At 36.4% G+C, this 27,515-nt stretch overlaps 1 protein-coding gene across 1 annotated transcript; it reads right to left on the bottom strand.

Annotated features, from left to right (window-relative positions):
• Nucleotides 1-21: 21 nt before the first annotated feature.
• On the bottom strand, nucleotides 22-27,515 carry Hdc (histidine decarboxylase). Its single transcript, XM_074123967.1, has 15 exons — nucleotides 27,387-27,515; nucleotides 22,189-22,249; nucleotides 13,205-13,377; nucleotides 13,002-13,115; nucleotides 11,562-11,684; nucleotides 9,138-9,272; nucleotides 8,908-9,051; nucleotides 6,206-6,272; nucleotides 5,947-6,109; nucleotides 5,770-5,840; nucleotides 5,311-5,330; nucleotides 3,246-3,344; nucleotides 2,829-3,012; nucleotides 1,483-1,629; nucleotides 22-140 (listed from the first exon to the last, which is right to left on the bottom strand). The coding sequence occupies exons 2-15, from the start codon at nucleotides 22,214-22,216 to the stop codon at nucleotides 94-96; spliced, it is 1,515 nt and encodes a 504-aa protein (XP_073980068.1). The 5' UTR covers nucleotides 22,217-22,249; nucleotides 27,387-27,515; the 3' UTR covers nucleotides 22-93.

Below are 27,515 nucleotides of genomic sequence, written 5' to 3'. Positions count from 1 at the left end.
TGGAAAAAAAAAATGCAAAAATAAATAAAATAAAAGAAATTAAAATTTATTAAGAATAATGTACGAGTATAAAATAAATAAACTTTTCGATGGTTATGCTGCCATATGTAGCTGGGGACATTCGCTTATTTGGTTGCCAACTGAAATTAATAAACAGAAAATAAATAAATAAAAAATAAAATAATTTAAAATAAAATTTTAATTAAAAAAAATAAATAAGTTGGCCCCCCTGTCATTAAATTAAAACAGCTGCTTTTATTCCTTTGTAAAAGTTTGAATGACCTTTTAATTTCCCATTTGACGAGTGTCAAATGTCTTTAAATAAAAGAACTATCCTGTGCAAGGTCAGCGTTCTAATCATAGGATTTTCGGTAATATGCGCGAAATTTACTTACAAAATTCTTCTTACATGCAATAATTTTTTGTAAGTTGTAGGAAACATTTGTATATTAATTTGAAGTTATCCAATCAAATACGAGTATGAGTGGCGAGAATCTGGTGATTATGGTTCTTAAGTTTAGTCTTTTGGGTGTCGGAAGACAAATCTAAGATTAATGAAGAGTTATTTCGTGATGCTGCATATGAGGATGTAATTAAACTGATCAACGTCCTGAGAAGGATCCAGGTCACTGGCTTTTTAAAAACAGGATATAGTACTCCTCTTCCAAGTAGAGCTTTACTGCTGTCTGTGCCAATTAAGGCCAGTTGAGACCAGTTGAGCTACAGAACTCCCTAAGTGATTTCAAGAACTTATCCAGCTTCTATACTGAGAGAAGTTGTAGCAAGAACTTAGAAATCACCCCCAATGCTTCCAGATGTTTTGGAGGGGGGATGGCGTTCCTTAAATTAAGAGAATCAAATTCTTTATGGGTAGTTACTCTTGGAAAGAGTGGGGTTTTTGGGGTTTAACCATAGTTGACCTTACCCTGCTTCCTGCAACGATCTTCCAAAATATTCTAAAAAAATAATACTTCCCAAGTTTGGAGACTATATAACCCTCGAAATACGCCCAGGTTATCCGGTAATCTGGGGGAAAAAAGATAACTACTTCCTGACATCCTAATCCCCACCCAGGTTTTCCTCATTAAAGGATGCTTCCCTCCATTTTATCTGTTTCCGGAAAGTTGTAGAAAGAGCCGATAGTCATATTCCTGATGCCAACAAACCCCACTTAAAAGGCCTTCTTCAACCGTCCCAAAGAAGACAGCCCCCCGTCAATTGAGATTTTCGAAGGTTACAACAGAAGAAGGTTACTCGGATCTGGAAGAACTTTCTCGAAAAAATGTAGTTCATGCAGAATGATCAAGATCAAGGAAAGAAAAAAAAAAAACCAAGAACTTCCGTCAGGTTCCAACAAAAGGAAAGAGCAAGGAGCCTAAGAGGCTGTTTAAGCCAAATTTAGTTTCCCATTTTCTCACTAATAGCGACACCGTCCACAAGGACGCTAAGATTCTAAGTTCTAGACCAAAATTTAAGACTCACCTGCTAGAGGAACTTTTTCACGTGGTCTATGTTTCTCTTCTTCAGCTAGTACTTCTGCGGCTATGGTCTTGATTTCTATCCAGTCTTTCAGTATATCGTCTACTGTGGTTCGCGGCGAGGTAACCGTAAATCTAATCACATATTTTCCTGTTTTTTGGGGGGAAAAAAAAATACAAAATTACTGAAGTTCTAGTAAAAAGCCTAGGCTTTATCAGTTCTTAAGACATTACGGGAGGATTCGATTTGGTTTTGGACAATGAGCTATCTGATTTGAAATCTCTCCAAGACTAGGAGATGGACCAAAAAAAAGGGCTTAATGGTGCTGCGTTTTTTGGCCAGAGAAAACTTGGACATCTACTGAAGAGCTTCTGGTTATTTGGACTGCTAAGGATATCCAGGTAAATCTGGATTTTATTTTCTAGATCCAACTTTGGGTTAGCTATCTTGGATTCTTTTTATTTTTTTGAGGTTATTGTGCTACAATCAGCGCGTTAGCGCTATAAGTAACCGTGATAACAGAGTAACAAATGATTAGGTAACCAGTGGAGTAGTTACCCAGTGGTAACACTCCCATAACATTAGATGGTTAGTCAATCTCTTCACTTGAGAGGAGATCACGAGGCCACCCTGTCTCTTAAGACATCTTGTCCGGGTTATCAGGAAGAGTTCTAGAAGAAAGATTTTTAGCTAGAGAGATTTATATGAGATTGCAGGCTGAAGTGGGAGTTTTCTGTTTTCAGCAACTTGTGTGATAAAAGAAATGTTAAGGGGTCAATATGTATAGTCCAGGGTTGGAGACATAAAATGGAGCGTTTACTTATAGTTCGAAGTATTTTAGATCGAAGAGAATGAATCCTTTCGTAGATTGGAGCGTTTGTTTGAACCCCACAGCTCTATTCCATACGGCCAGATGGGTTTCTAAAGAGTCTTTTAAGTAGTCGATAGCGGTCTGTTTAGTTCTGTACTTTTAAGACTAGTGTGGGGTGTTCCAAGAAAGTCTTCGGTCTAAGTAAAGCTCAAGCTAGCCTCAACTGGGAGAGGTGTTAGGTTATAGAAGACTGGAGGAATAGTAATGCGCCGAAGAGTGAAGATGGTATTTTGAGACTTGCTTTCATTAAGCTTTATAGCCCATCTCTTGAACCATTGCTCTAACCAGGAGAGATGAGATTGCAGGTTTCTGTGTGCTAAGAGAGGATGATGATTAGTGGACTGTAAGGAGGTGTAATTTGCGTATATGAGAAGTGTAGTTGGTAGGTCTGAAGTGTAAATGGAATAATCTTGGATTCAAAGGGATAATTCTAAATAAAAGGAAACTGAGTAGCTTCATATTGCCAAACAATGCTAACCTTTTAACGAAGCGGGCACACAATGCACATTCCCACGGGAGTTCATGATTTTCAACAGTTTCTCAGTCAACAGGTTGTCGCCTCTCAGTCTGAACACTACCATGCCTAGATGTCGTTTAGCTGGGATCTCAAATCGATTATCACTTTGTACAAATGATTCAAACTTTTGCGCCAATCTTACACCCTGCAAATTGATCGATTGTACAATCAAATTAAGTTTTTTTGTTTATATACTCTTTATTTACTTAGAATTTAAGATTTTGTTTGCTATGTAAGATGTACAAGTTTTTCTTTTTGTTTTTTGTATATGTACTGTTTTTTGTTTTTTGTAGCAACTCCTTTGTATAGGGCTATGCCCATGTAACAAATAAATAAATAATAATAATAATAATACTTAGAATTTAAGATCTTCTTTACCTCACGTATATGTTTTTGTAATCCGCTTACACCGTAATTTCTAATTACACACCATAATTTTAAGGAACGAAACCTTCGGCTTAATGGTATCTGCCAATGCTGCAAAAGAATATTGAACAACAAATTTAGAAATTAACTACATTAGCATACTGCCATAGAACATTGAAATCTTTGAGTTTAGTATTAGGTTCGAGTTAGTCTATAGACCAATTTGAGATTTTTCGCTGATAAAGTATAATATAAAACCTTTAAAGCTCATATAAATTGTGGTACTAGGCTATATTCCCCGGTCTATACCTTTAATGGTTAATACAAGAATCTTACAGTACAGTATGTTTGCTAGTCGCCACGATAGCCGGGCGGTTAGAGGCTAGACCCGCAAAGCTAAGATGTATTGCGGTGCTAGACTATATTCCCCGGTCTACACCTTTAATGGTTAATATGAGAAATTTGCAGTAAAGTATGTTTGCTAGTCGCCACGATAGCCGGAGCGGTTAGAAGCTAGACCCGCAAAGCTGAGATGTATTGCGGTACTAGGCTATATTCCCCGGTCTATACATTTAATGGTTAAAATGAGAAATTAGCAGTAAAGTATGTTTGCTAGTCGCCACGATAGCCGAGCGGTTAGAGGCTAGACCCGCAAAGCTGAGATGTATTGCGGTACTAGGCTATATTCCCCGGTCTATACATTTAATGGTTAAAATGAGAAATTAGCAGTAAAGTATGTTTGCAAGTCGCCACGATAGCCGAGCGGTTAGAGGCTAGACCCGCAAAGCTAAGATGTATTGCGGTACTAGGCTATATTCCCCGGTCTATACCTTTAATGGTTAATATGAGAAATTTGCAGTAAAGTATGTTTGCTACTCGCCACGATAGCCGGAGCGGTTAGAGGCTAGACCCGCAAAGCTGAGATGTATTGCGGTACTAGGCTATATTCCCCGGTCTATACCTTTAATGGTTAAAATGAGAAATTTGCAGTAAAGTTTGTTTGCTAGTCGCCACGATAGCCGGAGCGGTTAGAAGCTAGACCCGCAAAGCTGAGATGTATTGCGGTACTAGGCTATATTCCCCGGTCTATACATTTAATGGTTAAAATGAGAAATTAGCAGTAAAGTATGTTTGCTAGTCGCCACGATAGCCGAGCGGTTAGAGGCTAGACCCGCAAAGCTAAGATGTATTGCGGTACTAGGCTATATTCCCCGGTCTATACCTTTAATGGTTAATATGAGAAATTTGCAGTAAAGTATGTTTGCTAGTCGCCACGATAGCCGAGCGGTTAGAGGCTAGACCCGCAAAGCTAAGATGTATTGCGGTACTAGGCTATATTCCCCGGTCTATACCTTTAATGGTTAAAATGAGAAATTTGCAGTAAAGTTTGTTTGCTAGTCGCCACGATAGCCGGAGCGGTTAGAAGCTAGACCCGCAAAGCTGAGATGTATTGCGGTACTAGGCTATATTCCCCGGTCTATACATTTAATGGTTAAAATGAGAAATTAGCAGTAAAGTATGTTTGCTACTCGCCACGATAGCCGGAGCGGTTAGAGGCTAGACCCGCAAAGCTGAGATGTATTGCGGTACTAGGCTATATTCCCCGGTCTACACTCTTTAATGGTTAATATGAGAAATTTATAGTAAAGTATGTTTGCTAGTCACCTCCATTCACGATACCTAATTTGGTAGTTGGACGTTAAGCAGCCCGCCTGGTAAAATAGGCCTTTTTACTGCTATAGAAAACGCTATGAAAAAGAAACAGTTATGTTTTCCTGCTACGAAAATATCAGTTTTCATAGAAATCATTGTTCTGTATTTTAGTTTCCGGACTCGAAAGGTTTTTCCAACTGGAATACTTCCGGTGAAAACAAATCTGCACCGACCAACAAGAGAAAGGAAACTGCATTGGTAATTACCAAGCTTACTATTGGTTTTCAATTTTTTTTTTGGCTTTAACTATTGGCGAATCATATTTCGTAATTTATAATCCAAATTCATATATTACCTCATTAAGTGAGATCGGGGTAATAAACACTAAATATAAATAAATAATATTTTTAAAAAAACGACTTACCATAAAATCAACTGCTAGACCTATAAAAAATAAATAATAATAATAAAATAGATAATAATAATAATAAGCACTTTTCTTAAATACGACATGCTGGGTAATTAATATCTGTGATTTTCACCGTCACAGCCTGCACCAAACGAATTTTCTAGGCCAAAAAAAATCATTCAAATAAAAATTTTCCGAACATATACACGAAATTTAATGAAAATCCGTAGGTGCTATTTACAAAAAAAAAAATAAAAATAAAATAACGTAATGTTGTACTTCCGGTTTCGTATATTTCTACTGGTAAAGTCTTTTACTGGAAAAATCGATCTGATGATAATAATTTTTTCCTTCACCATGTAAAAGAAAATTAAAATGCATGCTATGGACGATTGAAATCACTGAAATTCTAGTTTTTCCCCTTTAACAATTAACTTTTTATATTTCGTATTTTTTAAATACATAATTATTTACCAGAATTTTCATGTTGTAAATAAAGCGGCTCAACATTAAATGTTCTATGTACTGCGCGGCTGTTTCTAACCCTAAATAAATAAATAAATAAATAAATATCGATTAATTTGATCGATGTTTGATAATAAATGTTTACAAAATAATAATAATAAAAAAGATAAATATATAATACTTTACCACATGGCCGTACAATCGAAATGCACCATCAACCATTTGGAGGGATTAAATGCCAACGAAGAGACATACTCAATACCTGTCAGCCAATGTCTGTATTCTGGACAGATAAAGGCGGAACCTGCGTACGCTGCATCCACGTGTAACCATAAATTTTCTTTTCGACCTTCAAAACAAAAGTAAATAAAGAAAAATCAACTATGGCATTTGAAAAACTATAGACAACAAAGAAAACTATTAAAATTTGTTGTAGTATACATACAAATTGGTCCTAATTCTTGAATATTATCGAATGCGCATGCCCCAGTAGTTCCTAAGGTAGCACATAGCTAAAACAGTTAATGGTTAGATTAGGTTACGGTTAGTTTAGTTTAGGTTAGGTTAGGTTAGGTTAGGTTTGGTTAGGTTAGGTTAGGTTAGGTTAGGTTAGGTTAGGTTAGGTTAGGTTAGGTTAGGTTAGGTTAGGTTAGGTTAGGTTAGGTTAGGTTAGGTTAGGTTAGGTTAACTTTCAATCAGTATTGTGGTACTTCCGGTTGTGAAATATACGAGGTTTGAAATTCCTTTGATTTTTTAATTTTTTTTTTTCTTATGAGTTCATACCTGCACATTAAATGCATCATACTTGAGGGACTCAGACTTACTCTAAAGGACCATTCAAGTATAATGTAGTGTTTTACTATTTGTTGTCCAAGATAGACGAAAATTTACTACCGGAAGTAACCAATTTTCTTAAAGAAAGGATTGTGTTTTATGGAAATTTCCCTATAGATGTTATTCTGTGTGTTTTATATTATAAAAAGGGGCTTAAATTGACCTGGTTAATATTTGGAGCTAGTAGAATATTGGAGCTAATAGACGGAAATATCTAAAGCCATTGATAGGCGCCACGGTAGCCGAGCGGTTAGACGCTAGACCCGCAAAGCTAAGATGTATTGTGGTACTAGGCTGTAATCCCCGGTCTATACCTGTAATGGTTAATATAAGAAATTTATAGTAAAGTATGTTTGCTAGTCGCCTCCGTCCACGGCACCTAATTTGGTGGTTGGACGTAAAGCCCGCCTGAAAAAATTAGCAATTACTTTACTCTAAGCCATAGATAACCTCCTTTTACTCAATTCAAATAAGAGAAAGAAGCAAAAATCAGGTGAACAGCTGAAAATGTAATTCTGTCAGCTGTATTTTAAAACGGATACAAAAATGGAAGGTAATTATTTACTAATGAACTAGAAAAAGAAGGAATTAATTTACTGGATGGTTACTGCGCTGGTATAGTGTATTTATCTTGGAGTGGAGAGAACATCTGGGGTCCTGTGTGAGGTCTCCCGGTAATTGTATCCCCCGGGAGTACAGCTATTTACCCGACAAGGAGATGGTTGGTTGGAGACGATTGAAGATATCACAGCGTAGACAGCAATAAGCTGATTGCTTTGGTTCTTCTCTTTAATTGTCCCTCATCATGAGACGGCAAGGAAATTACAGTTTTCTTCCCAATTATTTGGGCGATTTTCTTGCTTGCTCCCCCCCAACCCACAGCAAAAGGGTATCCTGTTGCCTTTTATGTATGTATGTATATATATATATTTCATCCAGAACTGCCTACGGGGTCTTTAATAACCCCGTGGCCTTGGGTTATTTCTTTTTATAATAATTAAGGATAATGTTTGCAATCTGTAAGATTGCACCGGTGTCTTTTCCAACGTCGATGCTGGAAGCTTCCAATCTTCATTCAGGTTTAGTTGTATTCTGCTGCTGTTAACAGGTTTTACTCGTATTTTATGTTTGTATCAAATTGTCAGAGTCGACTTAAATGGAAATGTACGTTTAAAGTCCACTAAATTGAGGGGAGATTACAATTGGTCTACTTGGTGTGTGAGTGTGTAAAGTTGTGACTCAAAAACGAAGAAAAGTACTAATATTAAAGTTTTGGACTTCGCCACAGAGGACTTCGCAACAAAGTTTTCGGTTAAAATTGGCCATTTTACTGTAACTTTTTTTGCTTTAACCAGTTAAGCGCGTTTGTTTGTGTATACACGTCAAACCAAATCTCTATTACAGTGCGTTCGACGTGTATACTCGTCGTGAAAAATATAAAATGCCATTAACTACAAAAAACCAAATCTCTATTACAGTGCGTTCGACGTGTATACTCGTCGTGAAAAATATAAATGCCATTAACTACAAAAAACTCGAAATTTTAATAAAATATAATAATAATATTATTTGGTGGGGATGTTTCCTTTATCTTACCAATAGAACTGCCAAGTATTTTATACGGAGGGAGGTGGTGGGAGTCAGCCAAATGATAAGTGGTTGGTACATGTTTGATCTCCGCATTAGAGATTGGGGAATTACGCACACAAATAGAAGCTCTCAACCCTTGTGCAATGCCCGTTTTTACCTTTTAGATAGAGATTCAAACCTCACAGTACGAGCATGATTTCATTTTGAGCACAGAATTCAAAAAGCTCTTTTCTTCCTTGTAAAAAAGCTCTTGCGTCCCTAGTTAACTAGGCGGCAATGCATACGTGAGAAGCGGTGCAAGATTTTGAATGAGCACAGAATGCTCTGGTAATCTCAAGCCCCCCCCCCCAGAGATTGCAGAAAAAGTCGCTTGCAGCGACTATTACGGACGTTGTAAACTTTTGGTTGTTTTTACCCTGCGTTTGACACATGTATACACGTCATTGTCGTGATTTCAATTCCGCACACTCTGGGGGGAGTTTTTAAAAATTAAATTCCACGCTTAACTGGGTTAAACTAGAAAAAATTCTATCAACATCCCTTTTTCTGGAATAAGGGAAAGAATTAGGCAGGCTTCTTCTAAAGTTTCGGGAATGGTTACACGCCTTCAGTAATTTTACTTGGGTTGGTATAGAATATGTGCTCATAACAAAGGATCGATATTAATGGTATGCATTTAGCCATTAGTTCATTACGTATGTTAAAAAAAATGTATGTACTTACAAAAAATGGTACCAGTCCTTTACTTCGATCTAATTCGATTGCTTCAATTAGCTTATCACCACGTAGCGACAAAGAATCATCAGTCTCGATATATCGCATTTTCACTAGACCAATCAGACCGGCTTTCTCGACTGATGAATGTGCCTGTAGCAACAACGTAAAAGTGATTTTAAAAAAACGGCGGCGATTATCGCTAGCATTCGAAATTTCAAAGAACCTAAAATGGTTACCTGATCTGAACAATAGGCTACCAGTCTGCTGTTGATTTCAGCATCGTCTAGATCATCGTAGGATTCTTTGTATCTTCTGATTGCTTCCGTACGGGCCGCTAGTAGTGAAACTAAAGTTGCTTCGCTGGCCGTTGTCTGTCAATTGAAACGGAAGCTACATTAATTTAGTTGAACATTCAATTTCTTTTCGTGCGTTTTTTTTTTTTTTTTAATCTACCGGAAATGGTTGTTCTGTAACTTATATTTTAGTATTTTCCCAAGAAACTTAATTTTAGGTCACATTTCCCAGTCGCTGGAATTCGTTTCGAAATAATTATTTTATTTTTTTAAATCTAAAATTTGTTCCGCTAGGCTGTACTTCCGGTTTACACTGTTTCTCTTTTTAAAATTTGAAATTTGTTGCAATTTAAAGAACTAATTAGTGCTTTATTCTAAGAATAATAGCTAACGCTCCCTTCTACGTCTCCAGTCACACAATACACTCTGATCTAAATACTCGTATTCCTCTCGTTTCTGGAAATTGACCCAATCTCGCCTACAACAAAACTCCACCACACATCTATACAGTAGATTACAACCCTCTGATCCACAACATGTCTTCCAACAATACTTCTACTCAAATCCAAATCGCAGACTAAAACGGCGGTGGCCACGCGATCATCTCAACATTTAACGCCGGATCTCCTAGGATGGTTGCTTGCCAACCTGGGAAAACTAACGGCCTATCCATCACTGGGATGGTCGTTGTTCACTACACTCACGCCTCTTAGCGCACATGCATGTGCGCGCACGTGTATGTAAGGGCATATATGTATATACGTGCATGTGTATTTCCGCCATCCCATAACTCTCATCTCTGTACCAGGATACAGTTGCTAAATAAATAAACAAATTACAAAAAAAATAGTGCTTTAAAATTACCGGAAAAACAAACTTGCCGGAATAAATAGGAGTTTTCATGAATTTACAATATTTTCTTGAAAACTTATCCAGCGATTTTCCTTTTTTGTTTTTTTAATTTTATAATTTTTAATGCATTTAAATTAACTTGTTGACATTTCATTTTAGTGTCTGGTATTTTTCCTACAATTTATGGAAAACACTTCCTTTGGATTCACTCTTTATTCTTGTTTTCTTTGTAATCCTTACAAAAGACGAAGGAGAGGAGAAGAATCTGTCACAGAGATTGGCCAAAGAAAAATAAATTTCATAACTAATGCGACTAAACAAAAAAATATGGACTTTAATATTAATTATATGCAAATGATTTGTTTTGGGAAAGCAGAAAAAAAAAAGTTTGTATGTTGGCAGAACTGGTTTTTTATTTATTTATTATTATTATGAGCATGCGCGTGCTCTCATTAATTTCATTGGCTGAACGAGTATTCTTGAAGAGAAGGAACTTATTTTTTTTAAGGCCATTTCCTGTCGGTAAGAGTCATTCAAATTAAAAACTTATGCTCTTGTTAGCGATGTCTTCTTCTACGTATTTATTAACCCCTTCCCCCCCCCACACCCAGAGCTCTCGCTGTAGCGGAAATAGCTAAGAAATGCTATTCAGATTTTAATTAATTTAAAACAAAACAGTTGTTAAACAAGTATGCTGGACCCTGCTGAAATCGGTACGAAACAGTAAATCAGCTGATTATCTGAAATTAAGTTTATATAAACCATTACAGAGGAGTTCACCAAAATACGTAATTAGTCTTTAAAATAAACAATACTTGAAATATGGTAAAAAAGAGGAAATAAACAAAAATTTTAACTTTTAATAAACAGTAAACTAAGATGAAAACGGAAAACCATTTTTAATAAAATAGTGAAAATAAAGAACTAGATATTATGTTTCAGATCCCTTTCTAGAAAAGCGAAGCTTCTCATATAGAAGGCCCTGATAAGACCGATTAGTGCTTTATGGAAGCGAATGCTGAGTTCAGGACCTAAGAGAGAGCCAGACAGCCTTGAGAGTATGGGGAAAGAAAAGTATTGAGGAAAATATATGATCCTGTGAACGAGGGAGGAAGATGGAGGAATCCGGTCACCAACTTAGGACTGCAAACTTTCTATGGAGAAGCAGGACATCGTTCAATGTTTTTTTAAAAAAAGGAAGATTAAGTTGGTTAGGACGACATGTGGAGAGGATGGTGGATAACCGCATCCCTAAATGTCTTTTATATGGAAGGGCCCCCTGAGGCGTCGGAATAAGAGGTAGGCCAAGACTGAGATGGCTCCTCAATCCTCAAAGAAAAGTAGATAGGGTTGTAGGATGAGCTCTTTATACTCTCCCTTTGATGGGTATTTTAACATAGGGTTCTCGACTTCTCAGTTTAATTCGCTCCTAAGTTAAAAGTATTAATGATAGCCAATACTCAATTAAATCAATAAAAAATAATTATTATTTATATAAATAAATAAAAAACTTACTTGCAACACACCACCTCCTCGGCCATTGGATTCAGAATGTAGGAAATCACTGGGTAGTCCAATCATCTTAGCCAGCCAATCCAATACTGTTATCTCCAGTTCTGTACAAGCTGGACTTGAAGCCTGTTTTGTTTTCCAGCGGGAAGGTTACAATGGAATTAAAGGTTACAAATCAGCTGATCAATTAGTACTTGTTTATTACTTTTAATGGCAGTGTGTTTGATGGTTGGTTCTAAGTGATGCTGATTCAGTAAACATGAGCTCTCATTAATCTCAGGAAATTGTTGTCGCTTATCTTCCGGTAACTTAGGAGTGATCGGTTTATCGGAATAGAAAAGATAAAGTACCAATTCTTTAATCTGCCATTAAAGTTAAAAGTTACGTAGAATGGAAAATATACCACTTCATGTTCGTACTTGCTCCTCTATTGTGAACAATTTTGCCAGTTTTAATCAGTCATTTCCGTTATTTTCATGGTATTGATTGAGAGTATAGTATGTGCATTATAGGAAGCCTTAAGATTGGCTTCCAGCATCTAATGGGATTCCTTTTAGAAAGACAGGGATAACCAACCATTACTTTGAAGTGAAATGGAGAGATGGGAGTTAACTTGAAGTTAAGTAAGCTCTTCAGCTTCTAAAGCTATATCTTCATATTGTATAGCTTTAAGAATTAGCTTAGAAATATCGCTGTGCTTTTGGGTCGTTTCCTTTTTTTTTTTTATTTTCGCGATATCTCCTCCAGTGCAATATAAGAGATTATGGCCTAGATGATACTCCTCCATTGAAGGATATCCGGGTTTTTTTTTTTTAGGGGTGGGAGTGATCCAAATATTTGCTTCATAAGCACAAAGAAAGCACTCTTGTGAGCACGCTCAAGAGAAATCGTGCTTGGATATGGGCAGTCTTGTTGTTTCTTAAAATAATTTAAGAAGGAGGTTTTATAAACATGATTTTGCTTAGCAAAATATTTCGGGATGCAGGAAGTTGTTGTTGCTTATCTTCCGGTAACTTCCGGAACGGTTTAATACGGAGAGAATAGAAAAGATTAAAAGCCAGTTCTCTGATCTGCCATTAATGTAAAATGTTACGTAGAATGGAATACAAAACTTTTGTAAACAAGACGTAAAAAGACTGAACTCTATGAAATATCTAAAAAATTTAAATCTATAATAATTTAAATTTATATAATAATCTGTTTTGTATACAGAGATGAATGCATTCTCTTTGTGCATCATTCATCCTTGATGACCTTCGACCATCTACAGGAAAAATTTCTGAAAAAAGATCAACGACCGAATTGAAGGACACTAACCAGTATCACCAGGCACACTGCCAGTTGGATATTTCTTTTAAGTATGAAAATAAATCAAGCATGGCAATCACAAAAAAAGAACTTGTAAAAAAAAAAAGTCTCAACAGACTTACTGCTAGAACTTACCCAAGTAAATCCGATACAGTTAATAGCATCGGCAATCATGTCGCCCAAGATGGATGGATACGAATTTAATGCTGGAAAATAGGCATGCATGTGCGGACTTTGCCAATGGGTCATCTTAAAAGGAAAATCAATAAATGATAGAATTGTAAGAAAAAGGAAAAAGAGAATCCCATAATTTTAAGCAGAAAAAGCACCACACTTACCCCGGGCATGATGACATTCTCAATGTCGTCCATAATACTGTTCCAGGATTCAGGCTCCAGAGGTGGATGCGGTGGTATCATTGAACGTATAAATCCAGGTTTAACATCTGGGAATACTCTTCGTTCACGGATATTCTCCAGATAGTCGGCAATGTAGTCTATCAGTTCTTTGCCTGGAAGCATTACCAACATGATTGTTACCGGCTCTCTCCCGGAAATAGAATAGAATCAAAGTTCGAGCTTTTTTTTTTAAGCGAACAAAATACAGGAAATGAGCTTTTTGTCCGTTGTCTTGGCGAAGAAACAACTACGCTAAGAAAAACAAGAAGAGATGACAGCTGAATCCGCTTCGGCTAATTCTGACTCTTGATGGACATTGTAGATTTGTAGATTGTATTAGAAGGGCGGTTCCACTAAAAAGATGGGAGAAGGAACGCAGGCAATTCAAAATGGCCACTTATTCCCCGCCCACCACTCATTGGCTTCGAGACCAATAAATCCGAATAAAGAGTTTCCGAATAAACTAATAAAACAGGACACTAGAGGAGCATCACGACTCAATCGCCACAGTGCACTGTATAAACCTAAGAGAGTTCTGGTAAAGATTACCAGATGCCACCAACTCCGAGATAGGAAACATTTAACCTGCCGAAGACGACGAATCTAGTTTGAATTCTTAGCCAATCACGAGTCCGTCAGCCTCTCTACTTAAGAATCGTTTACGATGATGGTAGACTTTATAAAATTTCAAAGCACGGTATGTAATAACCCGCGAATCAGGACAGCCTATATCATTTTCTGATTGTATGCCCTAACTTTAAGCTTTGTCAAGAAACGGATATATTTCAAAGTATAAAAGTGAAGCTGAAAGTACCAACAATTTGCTCCACTTTTCAGTGATTTAAGTTTAAGTTAGATGATTTCCTCGACTTCGCCATTATAATCATTAAAATCAAGAGCAGCATCAGTTGGAGATATTTTATCTTAAATTACTTTTTAAAAATGCATTTAAAATTAGATGAAAGTGTGTCCATTAACCTTCGATTATAAAAATAGTTCTTGTTTAAAATATTTCCTAACATTTTCTCAAATATTTCAGAGAGATCAGAAGTAAATTTTTGTAGTGCAATTTTGTAACCTTTGATTTCCTCATTTTAAGACAATCTACTTTAAAAATTGACTACTGGTCCATCTAAAAGAGTTTTCAATGAATTAAACAACTTGATAACTAACACTGTTGATTGCTCGGTGAACACGTTTTCTTGCAAAAAACAAACGTAATTTCTCATACTAAGATAGAAACGAATCCTGGGCAAATGATATACCGTTAGAAAGCCCACTAAACAAGGAAACTTGCATAAAAAGTGGCCAGCACCTAGGTCGGATAATGATCCCCATAAGGGGTCTAATGAGTTTTCTTCAAAAATGTTTCGATTACTTTTATTTTCCCAGTATCCAGGAGGAAGATTGAGGCTGTTTGGAGAATAACTTATGCTTCGAAATGGTATCAATTTTTAGAAAATTTATCTGTCTTTCTAACCGTGTCATCAGAATCGAATTCGGACTAAAACTTTCTGAGTAATAACATTTTTATTGCAAAAAAAAGTAAGGATTTTAGAAAAAAAATAATTTTAAAGTGACTTCACTCAAGAACAGTGGAAAATATGAAGTTGGCCACTACGTCATTGAACTCCACTTTAGATGTACTTCACACAGTATGCCTAAGGACATTACTTACTGGTTCACCCTGTATTATATTATACAAAATAATGTAAGTTTATTTATGTCAATGTATTACAAACTAACTCAATTTGAATGGGGGAATATCCCTTACAAGCATATAAATTAATCTATCTATCAATCTATCTCTATCTACTTTTTAGGGATTTATGGAATAACGGGTTTATATGTAGTGAGTGGGTAAAACCAAATAGATTTGGGAAAACCAAAAATAGAGATCGTGAAGTTGTAAGTTCGGCTTTAAGTTATGGTTTAAAGAATTTTATTTTTAAACAATTTGGTGAGGCTGTTAAGTGTCTATGAAAAACTTAATTTAAGTTTTTTTTTTTATGAATAATACATATAAAAATAAAAAAAGCCTGGCCAGTCCTTTGTATAATATATAGAATATTTATAAATTTGTATATAGTATTTTTGTAACGATTCTAGGTAGGCACCTACCTGTTGTATTTTATTACTACTCTGTTTTCTTGCTATTTTATTTTTTACTTCCGTTTTATTAAAATAATAATTGTTAAAAACTAAAATGGTTACTTTTCTTTTTGTTCCTTCTCCAAAAAATTAACAAACGAGTAAATTAATAATTTGATATCTGTGAAAACTTTTGAGTTTTCTGCATTTACGAGGGTCCTTTGAAAAGTCCGTGCAAAAATAAAAACTACTTAATTTTTTGGGGTAAACCTTTTTTATTTTTCAACATAGTCTCCTTTTAGGCTTATACACTTCGTCCAACGCTGCTCTAGTTTGTTGATCCCTTCCGAATAATAGGATTTGTCCAAGTCTGAAAAATAGCCATTCGTTTCTGCAATCACCTCCTCGTTTGAATAAAATCTTTTTCCCGCCAGCCATTTCTTCATATTGGGGAACAAATAGTAGTCCGAGGGAGCCAAGTCTGGAGAATAGGGGGGGATGTGAAACGAGTTGGAACCCTATTTCCATTAATTTTGCGACCACAACTGCTGAGGTGTGAGCTGGTGCGTTGTCGTGATGGAAAAGGACTTTTTTTGAGGGCCAATCGTGGGCGTTCTTCTTGCAGCTCGGTTTTCGAACGGTCCAATAACGATGAATAATATGCACCTGTAATAGTTTTACCCTTTTCCAGATAGTCGATGAGGATTATTCCTTGCGAATCCTAAAAGACAGTCGCCATAATCTTTCCGGCCGAAGGGACGGTCTTCGCCTTTTTTGGCGCAGATTCCCCCTTGGTAACCCATTGTTTAGATTTTTCTTTGGTCTCAGGAGTGTAGTGATGTATCCATGTTTCATCCACAGTGACGAAACAACGCTTAAAGTCCTGCGGATTCTTCTGGAACAGCTGCAAACCGTCCTTACACGATTTCGTTTTTGGTCAAGCGTGAGCAATCGCGGCACCCATCTTGCGGATAGCTTTGTCATGGTCCAAATGTTGATGCAAAATATTATGTACCCGTTCATTCGAGATGCCCACAGCACTAGCAATCTCACGCACCTTCACTCTTCTGTCATCCATCACCATATCATGGATTTTATCAATGATTTCTGGAGTAGTAACCTCAACAGGGCGTCCAGAACGTTCAGCGTCACTTGTGCCCATATGGCCACTCCGAAAATTTTGAAACCACTTATAAACTGTTCTAATCGAAGGTGCAGAGTCACCATAATGTTTATCAAGCTTCTCTTTAGTCTCCTGAGGCGTTTTGCCTTTTTCATAAAGTAGTGTTTAATCAACACACGAAATTCTTTTTCGTCCATTTTTTGAAAATCACTCGACTTCCTCGATTCAAACGAATGCCAAACACAAAGAAATAGACCGATCTGGCTGAAACTTGGTGTGTGTTCTTCCAAGAGATGCTACTAACTAAACATAACCTCGATACGCGCCAGTGGTGCTATCTCTCTGACTTTGCACGGACTTTTCAAACCCCCTCTCTGTTCGTGGTAGGGTTTTATTAAAAACCAAAAACATCCATTTGATCTTGAAGCTCAATAAATGCGCGCAACTGTTTCCTGTAATTGGGTGACTCCTTGATTCTATTATTCATTGAAGAAAATAACAGTTGAAAATTTCCAACAAAAAATCATGAAGAACGAAGTTTTTAGTCATTAAAGTAAAAATTTCATAGTTTATAAGAAACGTTTTTTTTGAGGCTCTGGGTTAAGCAGATTTATAAGGAAATTTAATGCTCTTTCGTGTATTAAGCATGCTTATCAACTTAGGACTTAGTAATAATTTAAAATAATTTCTGTAAATTGGTTTCCTTTGAGCAAAGACTTCTATTTTTTTCTTTATATGTTTAAGTAGGAGTTTGTCTTGTTTTTCTTTATTTAATTTCAGTTTTGAATTTTGCTACTCTACTGATGTTTTCATTAGAGTATTTATTGTAGTGCTGCACGAGACCGAGACAAGGCGAGACTTTATGCAGTCTCGATCTCGGTCTCGGTCTCGGTCTCGGTTTTTTTGAATTTTTGTTTAAGTATTAAAAGCGGTTTGCTATTAATAATCTTTTCAAAAAATGTTACTTTTTTCTAATAATTATTTTAATTTATATATTGGTAATGAAAATGTGTGTAAAAGAAGACAACTACTTACACTTCAATGCATCATATATTACTATTACTGTTATATATCTTTATATAATTTCAAAAAGATGTTAAAAACGCGCCAAATGAAAGACCCAAATAACATATCTGCCTCCTATAACAAGTCGATTCGTGAAATAAAAAATACACCTCCCAACAAACTTCCCGCTCCATTAGTTATGGCTGTTGGTGAAGATAAAGAATCTGATGATTCACGTTTTGACGTTGACGACGACTGCATCAATATTTTTGCACCATTTGCTCAAAAATCAGCAAATGATCACCGAAGCATGGAAGACAGAAATAATTAATTACACCAAATTAGACCAAGCACCAGTAGACGTTGACATTTTAGAATGGTGGAAAACACTTGAGAATTCCTTCAAAAATTTGTCTAGAATGGCGAAAGATATTTTTAGTATCTGTGCAACTTCAGTGCCATCGGAAAGATTATTTTCGCAAGCTGCGATGATAATGACCAATAGAAGATCTTCTCTAACTTCTGACTCAGTAAAAGCTCTTTTATGTATCAATGCTTGGGCAAAGTGTATCTTAAAAACGAAAATTTGTGGCAATATTTTTTAGGTGCATCGATAGTCTTTTTTTTCAAATTCACTAATTCCAAAATTCTAAAATATAATTCAAATAATATCAAAGTTCACAGTATTAGATTATTAATAGTCAAATTTATGAAATTGAATGAATGAATGATATGAATAGTGAAATTTAGTGAATTTATGTAAAAATTAGGTAATTCGAAGGGGGCCGCCACGGTAGCCGAGCGGTGCGAGACCTGCGAAGCTAATGTGTATTGTGGTACTGGGTTCGATTCCCGGTTTTAGGCCTTGGATTTTATTTAATGGTTAATATGAGAAATTTACAGTAAAGTATGTTTGCTAGTCGCCTCCGTCCGCGACACCTAATTGGTAGTTGGACGTGAAGCCCCGCCTGAAAAAATAGGCGATTACTTTACTTTGCTTACTTTACTTATGTAATTCGAAGTCAAATAGATGTAGTAATATTGAACATATATAATAAAATCGTATCTTTTAATAATTAATTCAATACCCGTAATGATTATTTATTAATAAAGAACACAATTTTATAATTTTGTAGCTAAAAATTAATATTTGAAAAACCGAGACGAGACCGAGATTTTTCGACGAGATATATATCATGTCTCGATCTCGGTCTCGGTCTCGGTTGCTCAAGTCTCGTCTCGGTCTCGGTCTCGAGACCGAGATTTGTCTCGTTTCTCGTGCAGCACTAATTTATTGAGTTATCGTAACAGGACTCCACTCTGTCGGTCCAAGAAAGACCAAGAGGTGTGTGTCTTCAATTAAAATATAAATTGCATTGTAGTATATATTTAGTTATTCACTTTTGTAGGTGATTTTTTGGTTTTATGCGATCTTTATGAATATAAAATGTAAATATAATTAATAAAGACAATTATTATTATTAATGCTCTTTCGTTCGGGAATAAACAGTTTTGTTACAGGATAAAGGATAGAAAAGTTACGGCCCATTTTTATGGCGGGGGAAAAAACCGCGAATATCGACGGAAAAGTTAAAAATGTAAAAATATCTTGGACACTATTGAGAATCGGGCCAAAGTGAAGAGTATTCTTTTTTTGGAAGCATTTGGAGCTACTGAATCACCTCCCCGGAAGTTTCGATCTCTAAAACCCTGTTTATAGTAAATATTTTGAAAATTTAAAATAACTTAATTTGAAAAAGGAAGTAAGATTATTGGCCAATTTCAGTCTTAAATTGTTTAATTAATTTTATTGGCAAGTTTTCGAATCTAGTGTCTAGGGTCAACTTCAGGGCTTATTAACTTAATTAGTTTTACATTGCCAACTTCACAGGTGGGCGTGTCTTCTGTCCTGGCTAAAAAACTGAAAGCTAGTCCAATCAAGAAATACAAAACGAAATTATGACATAAAATTGGCAATAATCTTTCTTCTATATGGGCTAACGAATCAGTCACCCTAAAAAATAGTTGAACTGTACTAGGCAATTATTAAATTATTTTAAAGCGGCCCCCCCCTTGAAAATGACTGTAAATTTGTCGAAAGTTCGACTTAAAAAAAAAAAAAAAAAAACTAGAATACTGCGCTTGCGCAAAAAAACCCACTTCTTTCCTGTAAAAAAAAAAATTAATTTCAAGATCTGTCTACGATAATTACGATATCTCCCTTTTTAATTAATCACCTGACTTTGTAATAAGTCAGCTGGTCGGTGGAAATTATAGAGTGCTTACGTCATTAAGGAAAAAAAAATATTTATTTATTTTTTTTTTTTTGGTGGGGGGACCCAGAATTGCAGACCGTAATTTGGACTCCGTATTTTGGAAAACCCAGAGTTATAGAGAATCTACGCGGAATTCCATTAATACTTTTACCGATGTAAATTGCCCCATAATTACGGTAAAATTATCATTAATGCGTGGACTTGATCTTGCGATATATACTTAACTGAAGTCCTTCTCTCTTTCTCTTTTTTGTTCACTATCTCTTTCTCTTAGTAAAAATTAAATTGTGAGTGTTTCAAGGTGCCTTTTATTAATACAATTTAAATTTTAAACCGGAAATGCACGTTGTTAAATTCAATGCACACTTCCGAATATATAATGTAAGGTTCCTTCTATTACCTACAGTAATTTTAGATACTTAAAATACCTAACTAAATAATAATTTCAAATTGTATATAAAAATAGGCGTTACAAAAGGAAATAAGATACCATTTTAAACATTGTTTTTGTTGTTATCTTTTATGGAAGGGAGAGGGGAACAACGCAGCGTCTGAACGCGTGAACTGATTTTCATGAATGAGTTCGCCATTTGATTCGAAATTATTTTTTTGCTTACAGTCTTCTTTAGATAAAATTTCAAATTTAGGGTCATTTGGGGGGGTGAGAGGGGGTGATTGGGTTAGACTTCCTAAATAAGTTCCATTTCAGCAGTTATAATGAACAGGTTTCAACAGGTTAGTGAGTATTTAATATGGCTGATAATAAATGAATTCGAAGGGATATTAATGGACTTAGAATCTTGAACAAAAGTCGTGTGAGTTGTTCAGCACACCAGAATTTTTAAATTTAAATTGATTGCGTACCCCCTCCCCCCCCAGTGACTTCCGGTAAAACCTCCAAGTTTGAAGAAATCAAACATTTTGTAGTGAATAAAGTTTGGTGATTGTTTTCACCATTATTTTGTTTGATTCACTCATTTTGTTTGCCAGTAACTCTGATTCGTTCTTCCATTGAGCTTTGGATCATAAAATGATTCCTACACAGACCAATAAGAGGTAGACCATAGTAGGTTCTACTACTGCTAAATGTCATTCCAATAAATCGATATAGTTAACTCGATTTATTTACTTTTATTTTTTTCTCACAAAGTAATAGGGTTTCAATTGAAAGATCTAAGTGAGATTTACGTACTTCGTAGCAAGAGCCGGGATTTTTTTTTTTATGGGCAATTTGAAGTAAGCATTGGCGTGGGGGGAGGGGGGTCTCTCATTGTGTAGCGGCGTTTTATTAAGCAGGCTGTCTCCATGGTGATAACATCGGTTTGTCTGTTTGTCTTCCCTTGGAGAAAAATCTGTTGTAAATTACACCCAGGATTTTCCTTCTAACACTGTTGGAACAATTGTAAAGCTTTTACAGGAAAGCGAATATCCGGTCCTTTACAAGAAAAATAAATAAAAATAAAATAAATTTCCTAGGGAAATCTCCTAGCTTCGTCATTTGTTATTTGGAAAACTCACAGAAAAATAATACGGAAAAACCTTGTTCCAATCGACTCCTTTCAACTTCGAACCACTCACACAACTTCCTTTACTAATATGAATAAACTAACCACTTCCGCTCAAAAGAGAGGGGGCCCTTATCTTGGAAAAGTGTTTAAATGAAAAGTCGTAGATCCACGTAAAGGGCATTCAGTTTTAAGGGTTTAAAGAGAATTCTTTGGTCGCTTATTTTGAGAATATTAATTTTTGTAAAGAAGGTGATTTCCGGTTGGCGGATTTTGGCGATAACTCTTATTGTGGCGTGCTCTGTTAGCGCTTAAGCAAAATAACACATTTTCAGCTTCCGGTTGTTGGACTGTTTTTAAGTTGCGGGTGGGACTTACGTACGTACACATATATTGTGAGGAGAGAGAGTACTGTTCTGGTCACAGGGAGACCTCATTACGTTTATTTCCTGTACAAAAATCCCCAAAATATGGAACTGTTGCTGCGAATTTCCTATCAGATAAGAGATGACGTCTGAAGACCACAAAAATGACCGGGGATACCTCTGAAACAGGTAATCTTACATGCAAGTGAGGAAACGCGCATGAGCGGTAGGCTGAGTAAAATTCATACCCTTCGGTGGAGTTCGGGAACGTTCGGAACTTCGTATATTAAAGTGCTTGATTTATAAATTTATGTATTTTTGAGCACTAACTTCCGTTCGATACCACTTTTGATACCTTAATGAAGAATATAGTCACAGTTTCCTGTGTTATTTCCTCCCTGAGCTCACGAAGGACAAGAAGAAAGTGAAAAGTAATTAAAAGTAAAGAAAAGAATCGATAGTAGAGTGTTTTAGCAAATATATTAGACCGGAACTGCAAGCTTTTCTTAGCGATTTCTTTTATTTCCGATTTATTTATTTAACCTTTAAAAGTACTTACCACGTCTCCTGTATTCTTCGGCATCCATTTTGTTCTTGTTTAGTTAAGAGTAAGTGACCAGCTGGAAGAAAACAAAATAATAAGTTTGATTTAATTGAGTTTAATTAAATACTCGTATATAGGAAACTACTTGTTTTTAGGGATATTGGCGACCTTTGCGGAATCCTCAGCCTACAGGATAAAGGATAGGTCAGCGTAATACTTCTCCAACACTCACACAACACATGGATCCTTCAGAGCAAGTTGATTCCTTCTAATGTGCCATATTCCAAGGTCTACACTCTAAATTCGCACAGCATCCCCACCTACACTCCTTATTCCCTCTAAACCAGTTTCTCTTTCACCTGGTTGTCCCTAAGGATCTACTCTGCTACAAGTATTATTAATTTATTAATTTAAGGTGTATCATTATCTTAAGCTATTGATGCTCAGAGCTTTTACCAGTGCATCGCCGGCCTCTAGGGCAATGTTCGCTCGCTGGAGAACAAACTGTTCTAACAGTTAGAAATCTCTAAATAAGAAACAAATTAATGATAATTTTCGTTTGAAGGAGGGGGGGCAAATCAAGTTCTCAGCCATTGGCGCCCTGGCAATAAAGTAAAGTAAAGTAATTACCTATTTTTTCAGACGGGCTTTACGTCCAACTACCAAATTAGGTGTCGTGGACGGAGGCGACTAGCAAACATACTTTACTGCAAATTTCTCATATTAACCATTAAAGGTATAGACAGGGGAATATAGCCTAGTACCGCAATACATCTTAGCTTTGCAGGTCTAGCATCTAACCGCTCGGCTATCGTGGCGACTAGCAAACATAATTTACTGCAAATTTCTCATATTAACCATTAAAGGTATAGACCGGGGAATATAGCCTAGTACCGCAATACATCTTAGCTTTGCAGGTCTAGCATCTAACCGCTCGGCTATCGTGCCGACTAGCAAACATACTTTACTGCAAATTTCTCTTATTAACCATTAAAGGTATAGACCGGGGAATATAGCCTAGTACCGCAATACATCTTAGCTTTGCAGGTCTAGCATCTAACCGCTCGGCTCTCGTGCCGACTAGCAAACATACTTTACTGTAAATTTCTCATATTAACCATTAAAGGTATAGACCGGGGAATATAGCCTAGTACCGCAATACATCTTAGCTTTGCGGGTCTAGCCTCTAACCGCTCGGCTATCGTGGCGACTAGCAAACATACTTTACTACTAATTTCTCATTTTAACCATTAAAGGTATAGACCGGGGAATATAGCCTAGTACCGCAATACATCTTAGCTTTGCGGATCTAGCTTCTAACCGCTCGGCTATAGGGCCGACTAGCAAACATACTTTACTGTAAATTTCTCATATTAACCATTAAAGGTATAGACCGGGAAATATAGCCTAGTACCGCAATACATATTAGCTTTACAGGCAGTATTAATATATTAAAATTTATAATGCATGGGATCTATCCAAAATGCTGTTGTGGTCAAACGAGTGGAAAAGTTCCTAATTTCTACTCATGGGATTTCCTGCCACCTGCTGCTCTAAATCCTTGACTCTCAAACTACAGAAAGTAGTTGTTTATTTTGACGTCATTTGTGGAAATATGGACACTAATTCTAGGTTACAATCTCCCTACCTGAGCCAATAGCAATCATACTAATGGTATTTCATTGTAGATCTTCCGACCAAACACACATGTCCACCATCTTTCGACTTACATACTCAGACGCGTCATAGCTGCCATCTTTTTTTTCTCTCTCCTCATTCAGACTCACAGGCAGCTCGCTTCTTACAACAACTGATGGAAAAATTAAATTCTCTTGAAGAATTGGTTTTGAATGTGGAAAATGAACCAAATCAAGCTGTTGGCTATTAGATTCTTCGTAAGAGCTTCTTAAAGGTCCCTGTCCGAAGATGGACAATGAGAGGACACTGTCCGGAGACCGGCGGTGATTTCAGTTGTTGATAAGCTTTAAATTTTTTGTTTGCGTTTCTTTGTGCTACAATCAGCGCGTTGGCGGTATGAGTAACAATGATAGAAATGAATGGTAGATCCAAACGAGTGGAGAAGTTACCGCAGTGGTAACACTCCAAAATTCTTGAACTATTAGTCACTCTCTTCACTTAAGAGAAGATCACGAGACCACTGTCTCTTAAGGCGTCTTTGTCTGGGTTATCAGGAAGAGTTCTTGAAGAATGATTTTCAGCTAGAGGATTTATATGAGATTGCAGGTTGAAATGGAGTTTTCTGTATCTAGTTTTCAGCGACTTGTGTGGACAAAAGGAATGTTAAGGATCCAGTGTGTATAGTCCAGGTTGGGAGACATAAAAATGGAGCGTTTACTTAAAGTTCGGAGTATTTTAGATTGAAGAGATTAGACTCTTTTCGGAGATTGGAGCGTTTGGTTGAACCCCACAGCTCTATTCCATACGCCCAGATGGGTTTCAAAGTTAAAAAATTAGTTTTTTGTTGTCCAGAGAGAGTTTTTGATCTATCGTCTAAGAGTCTTTTAAGTAGTCGATAGCGTCTGTTTAGTTCTGTTCTTTTTAGTCTAGTGTGGGGAGTTTGAAATTTCTATCAGTCTCTAAAGTTTCGACTTTCATGGACCACCATCAATCGACCTTTTCTTCCATATGCTACTTGGAAGTATTTCTGTAGTTTCAGTTTTCAGCAACATTGGCGTCCCAGCCTAACAACACGAACAGTGCTGACTCCTAAAACACTACACAATACGCATAAGGTGGGCCAACTGATACAGTTAATGTGTGGATACTTCCTTCCGTAATGCACATTAAAGGGGCACATTAGAAGTGGGTGTCATTAATAATAATTTCCTGGAACAATATTTTCAATTAAAAAAAAAAATGGTACTTTGTGAGAAAATAGTCGGGAAATTTGCAGCACTTCCGGTGGCGAAATCTTTATTAGGGTAGTCAAATGAAAGATAATTTCCGTTTGTTTTTTTTTCTGAGCTGCAGTGCTCATGAAAACCGCTTTAAAAACAAAGCTATTTCCGCTGGAAAGTTTGTATCACTAATTCGACAAGATCTGCGCGTCACTTCCTCTAATCTCTGTTAAAAAAAAAAGTCAGATAAAATTATTTGCCCCAAAAAAACAAACTAAGTCGCAAAGTAGGTGACGAATTCGATATCGATGGGGATATCGGAAGCCCCGACGAGGCGATTAGGAAGCCACATTCTATTTCAGCCCCAAGTGAGGTAAAGAACAAAGCACTGTTCATGTTAATTTTTCTCTAAAACAAAACATTCACACAATCAATAAAACTAATAACCTACTTTTTATGAATTAATATTAATGCGTTTTAATTACTGTAATTAAATTATTTCGTACAACTTAAGTGTAATATGGGAGAATTACGTTAGGTACTTTAATTACCAAAAAAACAAAAATATTGCGAACATACGCATAAATTAATAGCTTAGTTAAACTCTTTAAAATTCAGAATTTTTACTATATTTTAATGTACTTTTTTTATTTATTTAATGCTTCAAAATCTAAGGTTATAGAGCCCTTTTTTTAGAGCTCTGCCTATCTCCGGGCTGTGTTCTCTCATTACAGATAACCCTGTCCATCATCGGGGACAGTGTCGGCTGTAAGAAGCTCCTAGAAAAAGCTATATTCCCCAGACTATACCTTTAATGGTTAATATAAGAAATTAGCAGTAAAGTATGTTTGCTAGTCGTCACGGTAGCTGAGCGGTTAGAGGCTACACCCACAAAACTAAGATGTGGTACTGGGTTATATTCCCCGGCCTATACCTTTAATGGTTAATATGAGAAATTTACAGTAAAGTATGTTTGCTAGTCGCCACGGTAGCCGAGTGGTTAGAGGCTAGACCCGCAAAGCTAAGATGTATTGCGGTACTAGGCTATGTTCCCCGGTCTATACCTTTAATGGTTAATATGAGAAATTTGCAGTAAAGTATGTTTGCTAGTCGCCACGGTAGCCGAGCGGTTAGAGGCTAGACCAGCAAAGCTAAGATGTGTTGCGGTACTGGCTATATTCCCCTGGTCTATACCTTTAATGGTTAATATGAGAAATTTGCAGTAAAGTATGTTTGCTAGTCGCCACGATAGCCGAGCGGTTAGAGGCTAGACCCGCAAAGCTAAGATGTGTTGCGGTACTGGCTATATTCCCTGGTCTATACCTTTAATGGTTAATATGAGAAATTTATAGTAAAGTATGTTTGCTAGTCGCCACGATAGCCGAGCGGTTAGAGGCTAGACCCGCAAAGCTAAGATGTATTGCGGTACTAGGCTATGTTCCCCGGTCTATACCTTTAATGGTTAATATGAGAAATTTGCAGTAAAGTATGTTTGCTAGTCGCCACGGTAGCCGAGCGGTTAGAGGCTAGACCCGCAAAGCTAAGATGTATTGCGGTACTAGGCTATATTCCCCAGTCTATACCTTTAATGGTTAATATGAGCAATTTGCAGTAAAGTATGTTTGCTAGTCGCCTACGTCCATGACACCTAACTTTACTTTTATATCGGTTTATGATAATATTATCGCCCTTTTTGGGTGGGGAAGTGTCACGTTTCTAAATTCAACCCCAGATCTATTTAGCCCCACATATTTTAGTTGATCTATTTTTTGATAAAAACGATCTTATTGTCATGAACTTCAAAGCATAGTTTTTTTTTTTTAATCTTAACGGGAAATTCAAGAAAAGCGCTCACTAGATAAGGAAAATTTAAATGAAAAATTGGACTTGCTAATCAGATTTTTGTGGGGAAATTTCCATTATTCAATTTTCTTTTTAAATATATCTAGAAATGAATAAAAGAAATAGATTTATGTACATGTATTTAAAGCGCTTCTAAATCTAAGGTTTATAGACGATTCCCTCCCCCAGTGCACTGCCTATTCCGGGCAGAGTTCTCTCGTTCTAGACAACACTCTCCATTACCGGGGGACAGTGGAGATGTAAGAAGCTCCTAGAAAGAGAAAAAAAATCTAAAGGGGGGGGGCCAACAGCCTGGATTTTTTAAAATATTCGTAAATATAAGTATATCTTCTTTACATATTGTCAAAATATTTTTTAAGTCTATTTTTAAAGACGTTTTATTAAATTTTAAATTGTAAAAGTTCTGTTTATTTTTTCAAATAAATTTTAATTTTTTTGTTTTTAAGGGAAAAGCTAAAAAAAAAGAAAAAATAAGGATTTCGGAATACGTACCGGTTTATTGGGGACCTGAACTTCGGGACTTGAATGCTGTCTCTCTCTCTCTGGAAGTCCGAACTGGGGAATACACTCAGATTGGCTGCCTTATGTATAGTATATATACTATACACACCGCTCTACTAG

The sequence above is a fragment of the Rhodnius prolixus genome, unplaced genomic scaffold, assembly GCF_049639745.1.
Source record: "Rhodnius prolixus isolate KJV_2025 unplaced genomic scaffold, Rpr scaffold_44, whole genome shotgun sequence".
NCBI classification, from domain to species: Eukaryota; Metazoa; Arthropoda; class Insecta; order Hemiptera; family Reduviidae; genus Rhodnius; species Rhodnius prolixus.
This window is presented reverse-complemented; position numbering and strand designations above follow the sequence as displayed.

Coding starts and splice junctions, on each gene's coding strand:
- Hdc (XM_074123967.1), bottom strand. CDS start 22,216: ATGGATGCCGAAGAATACAGGAGACGTG. Junction 11,685..13,001: donor ACTGTATCGGATTTACTTGG/GTAAGTTCTAGC, acceptor AAAACAAAACAG/GCTTCAAGTCCAGCTTGTAC. Junction 3,013..3,245: donor TACAAAAACATATACGTGAG/GTAAAGAAGATC, acceptor ATCAATTTGCAG/GGTGTAAGATTGGCGCAAAA.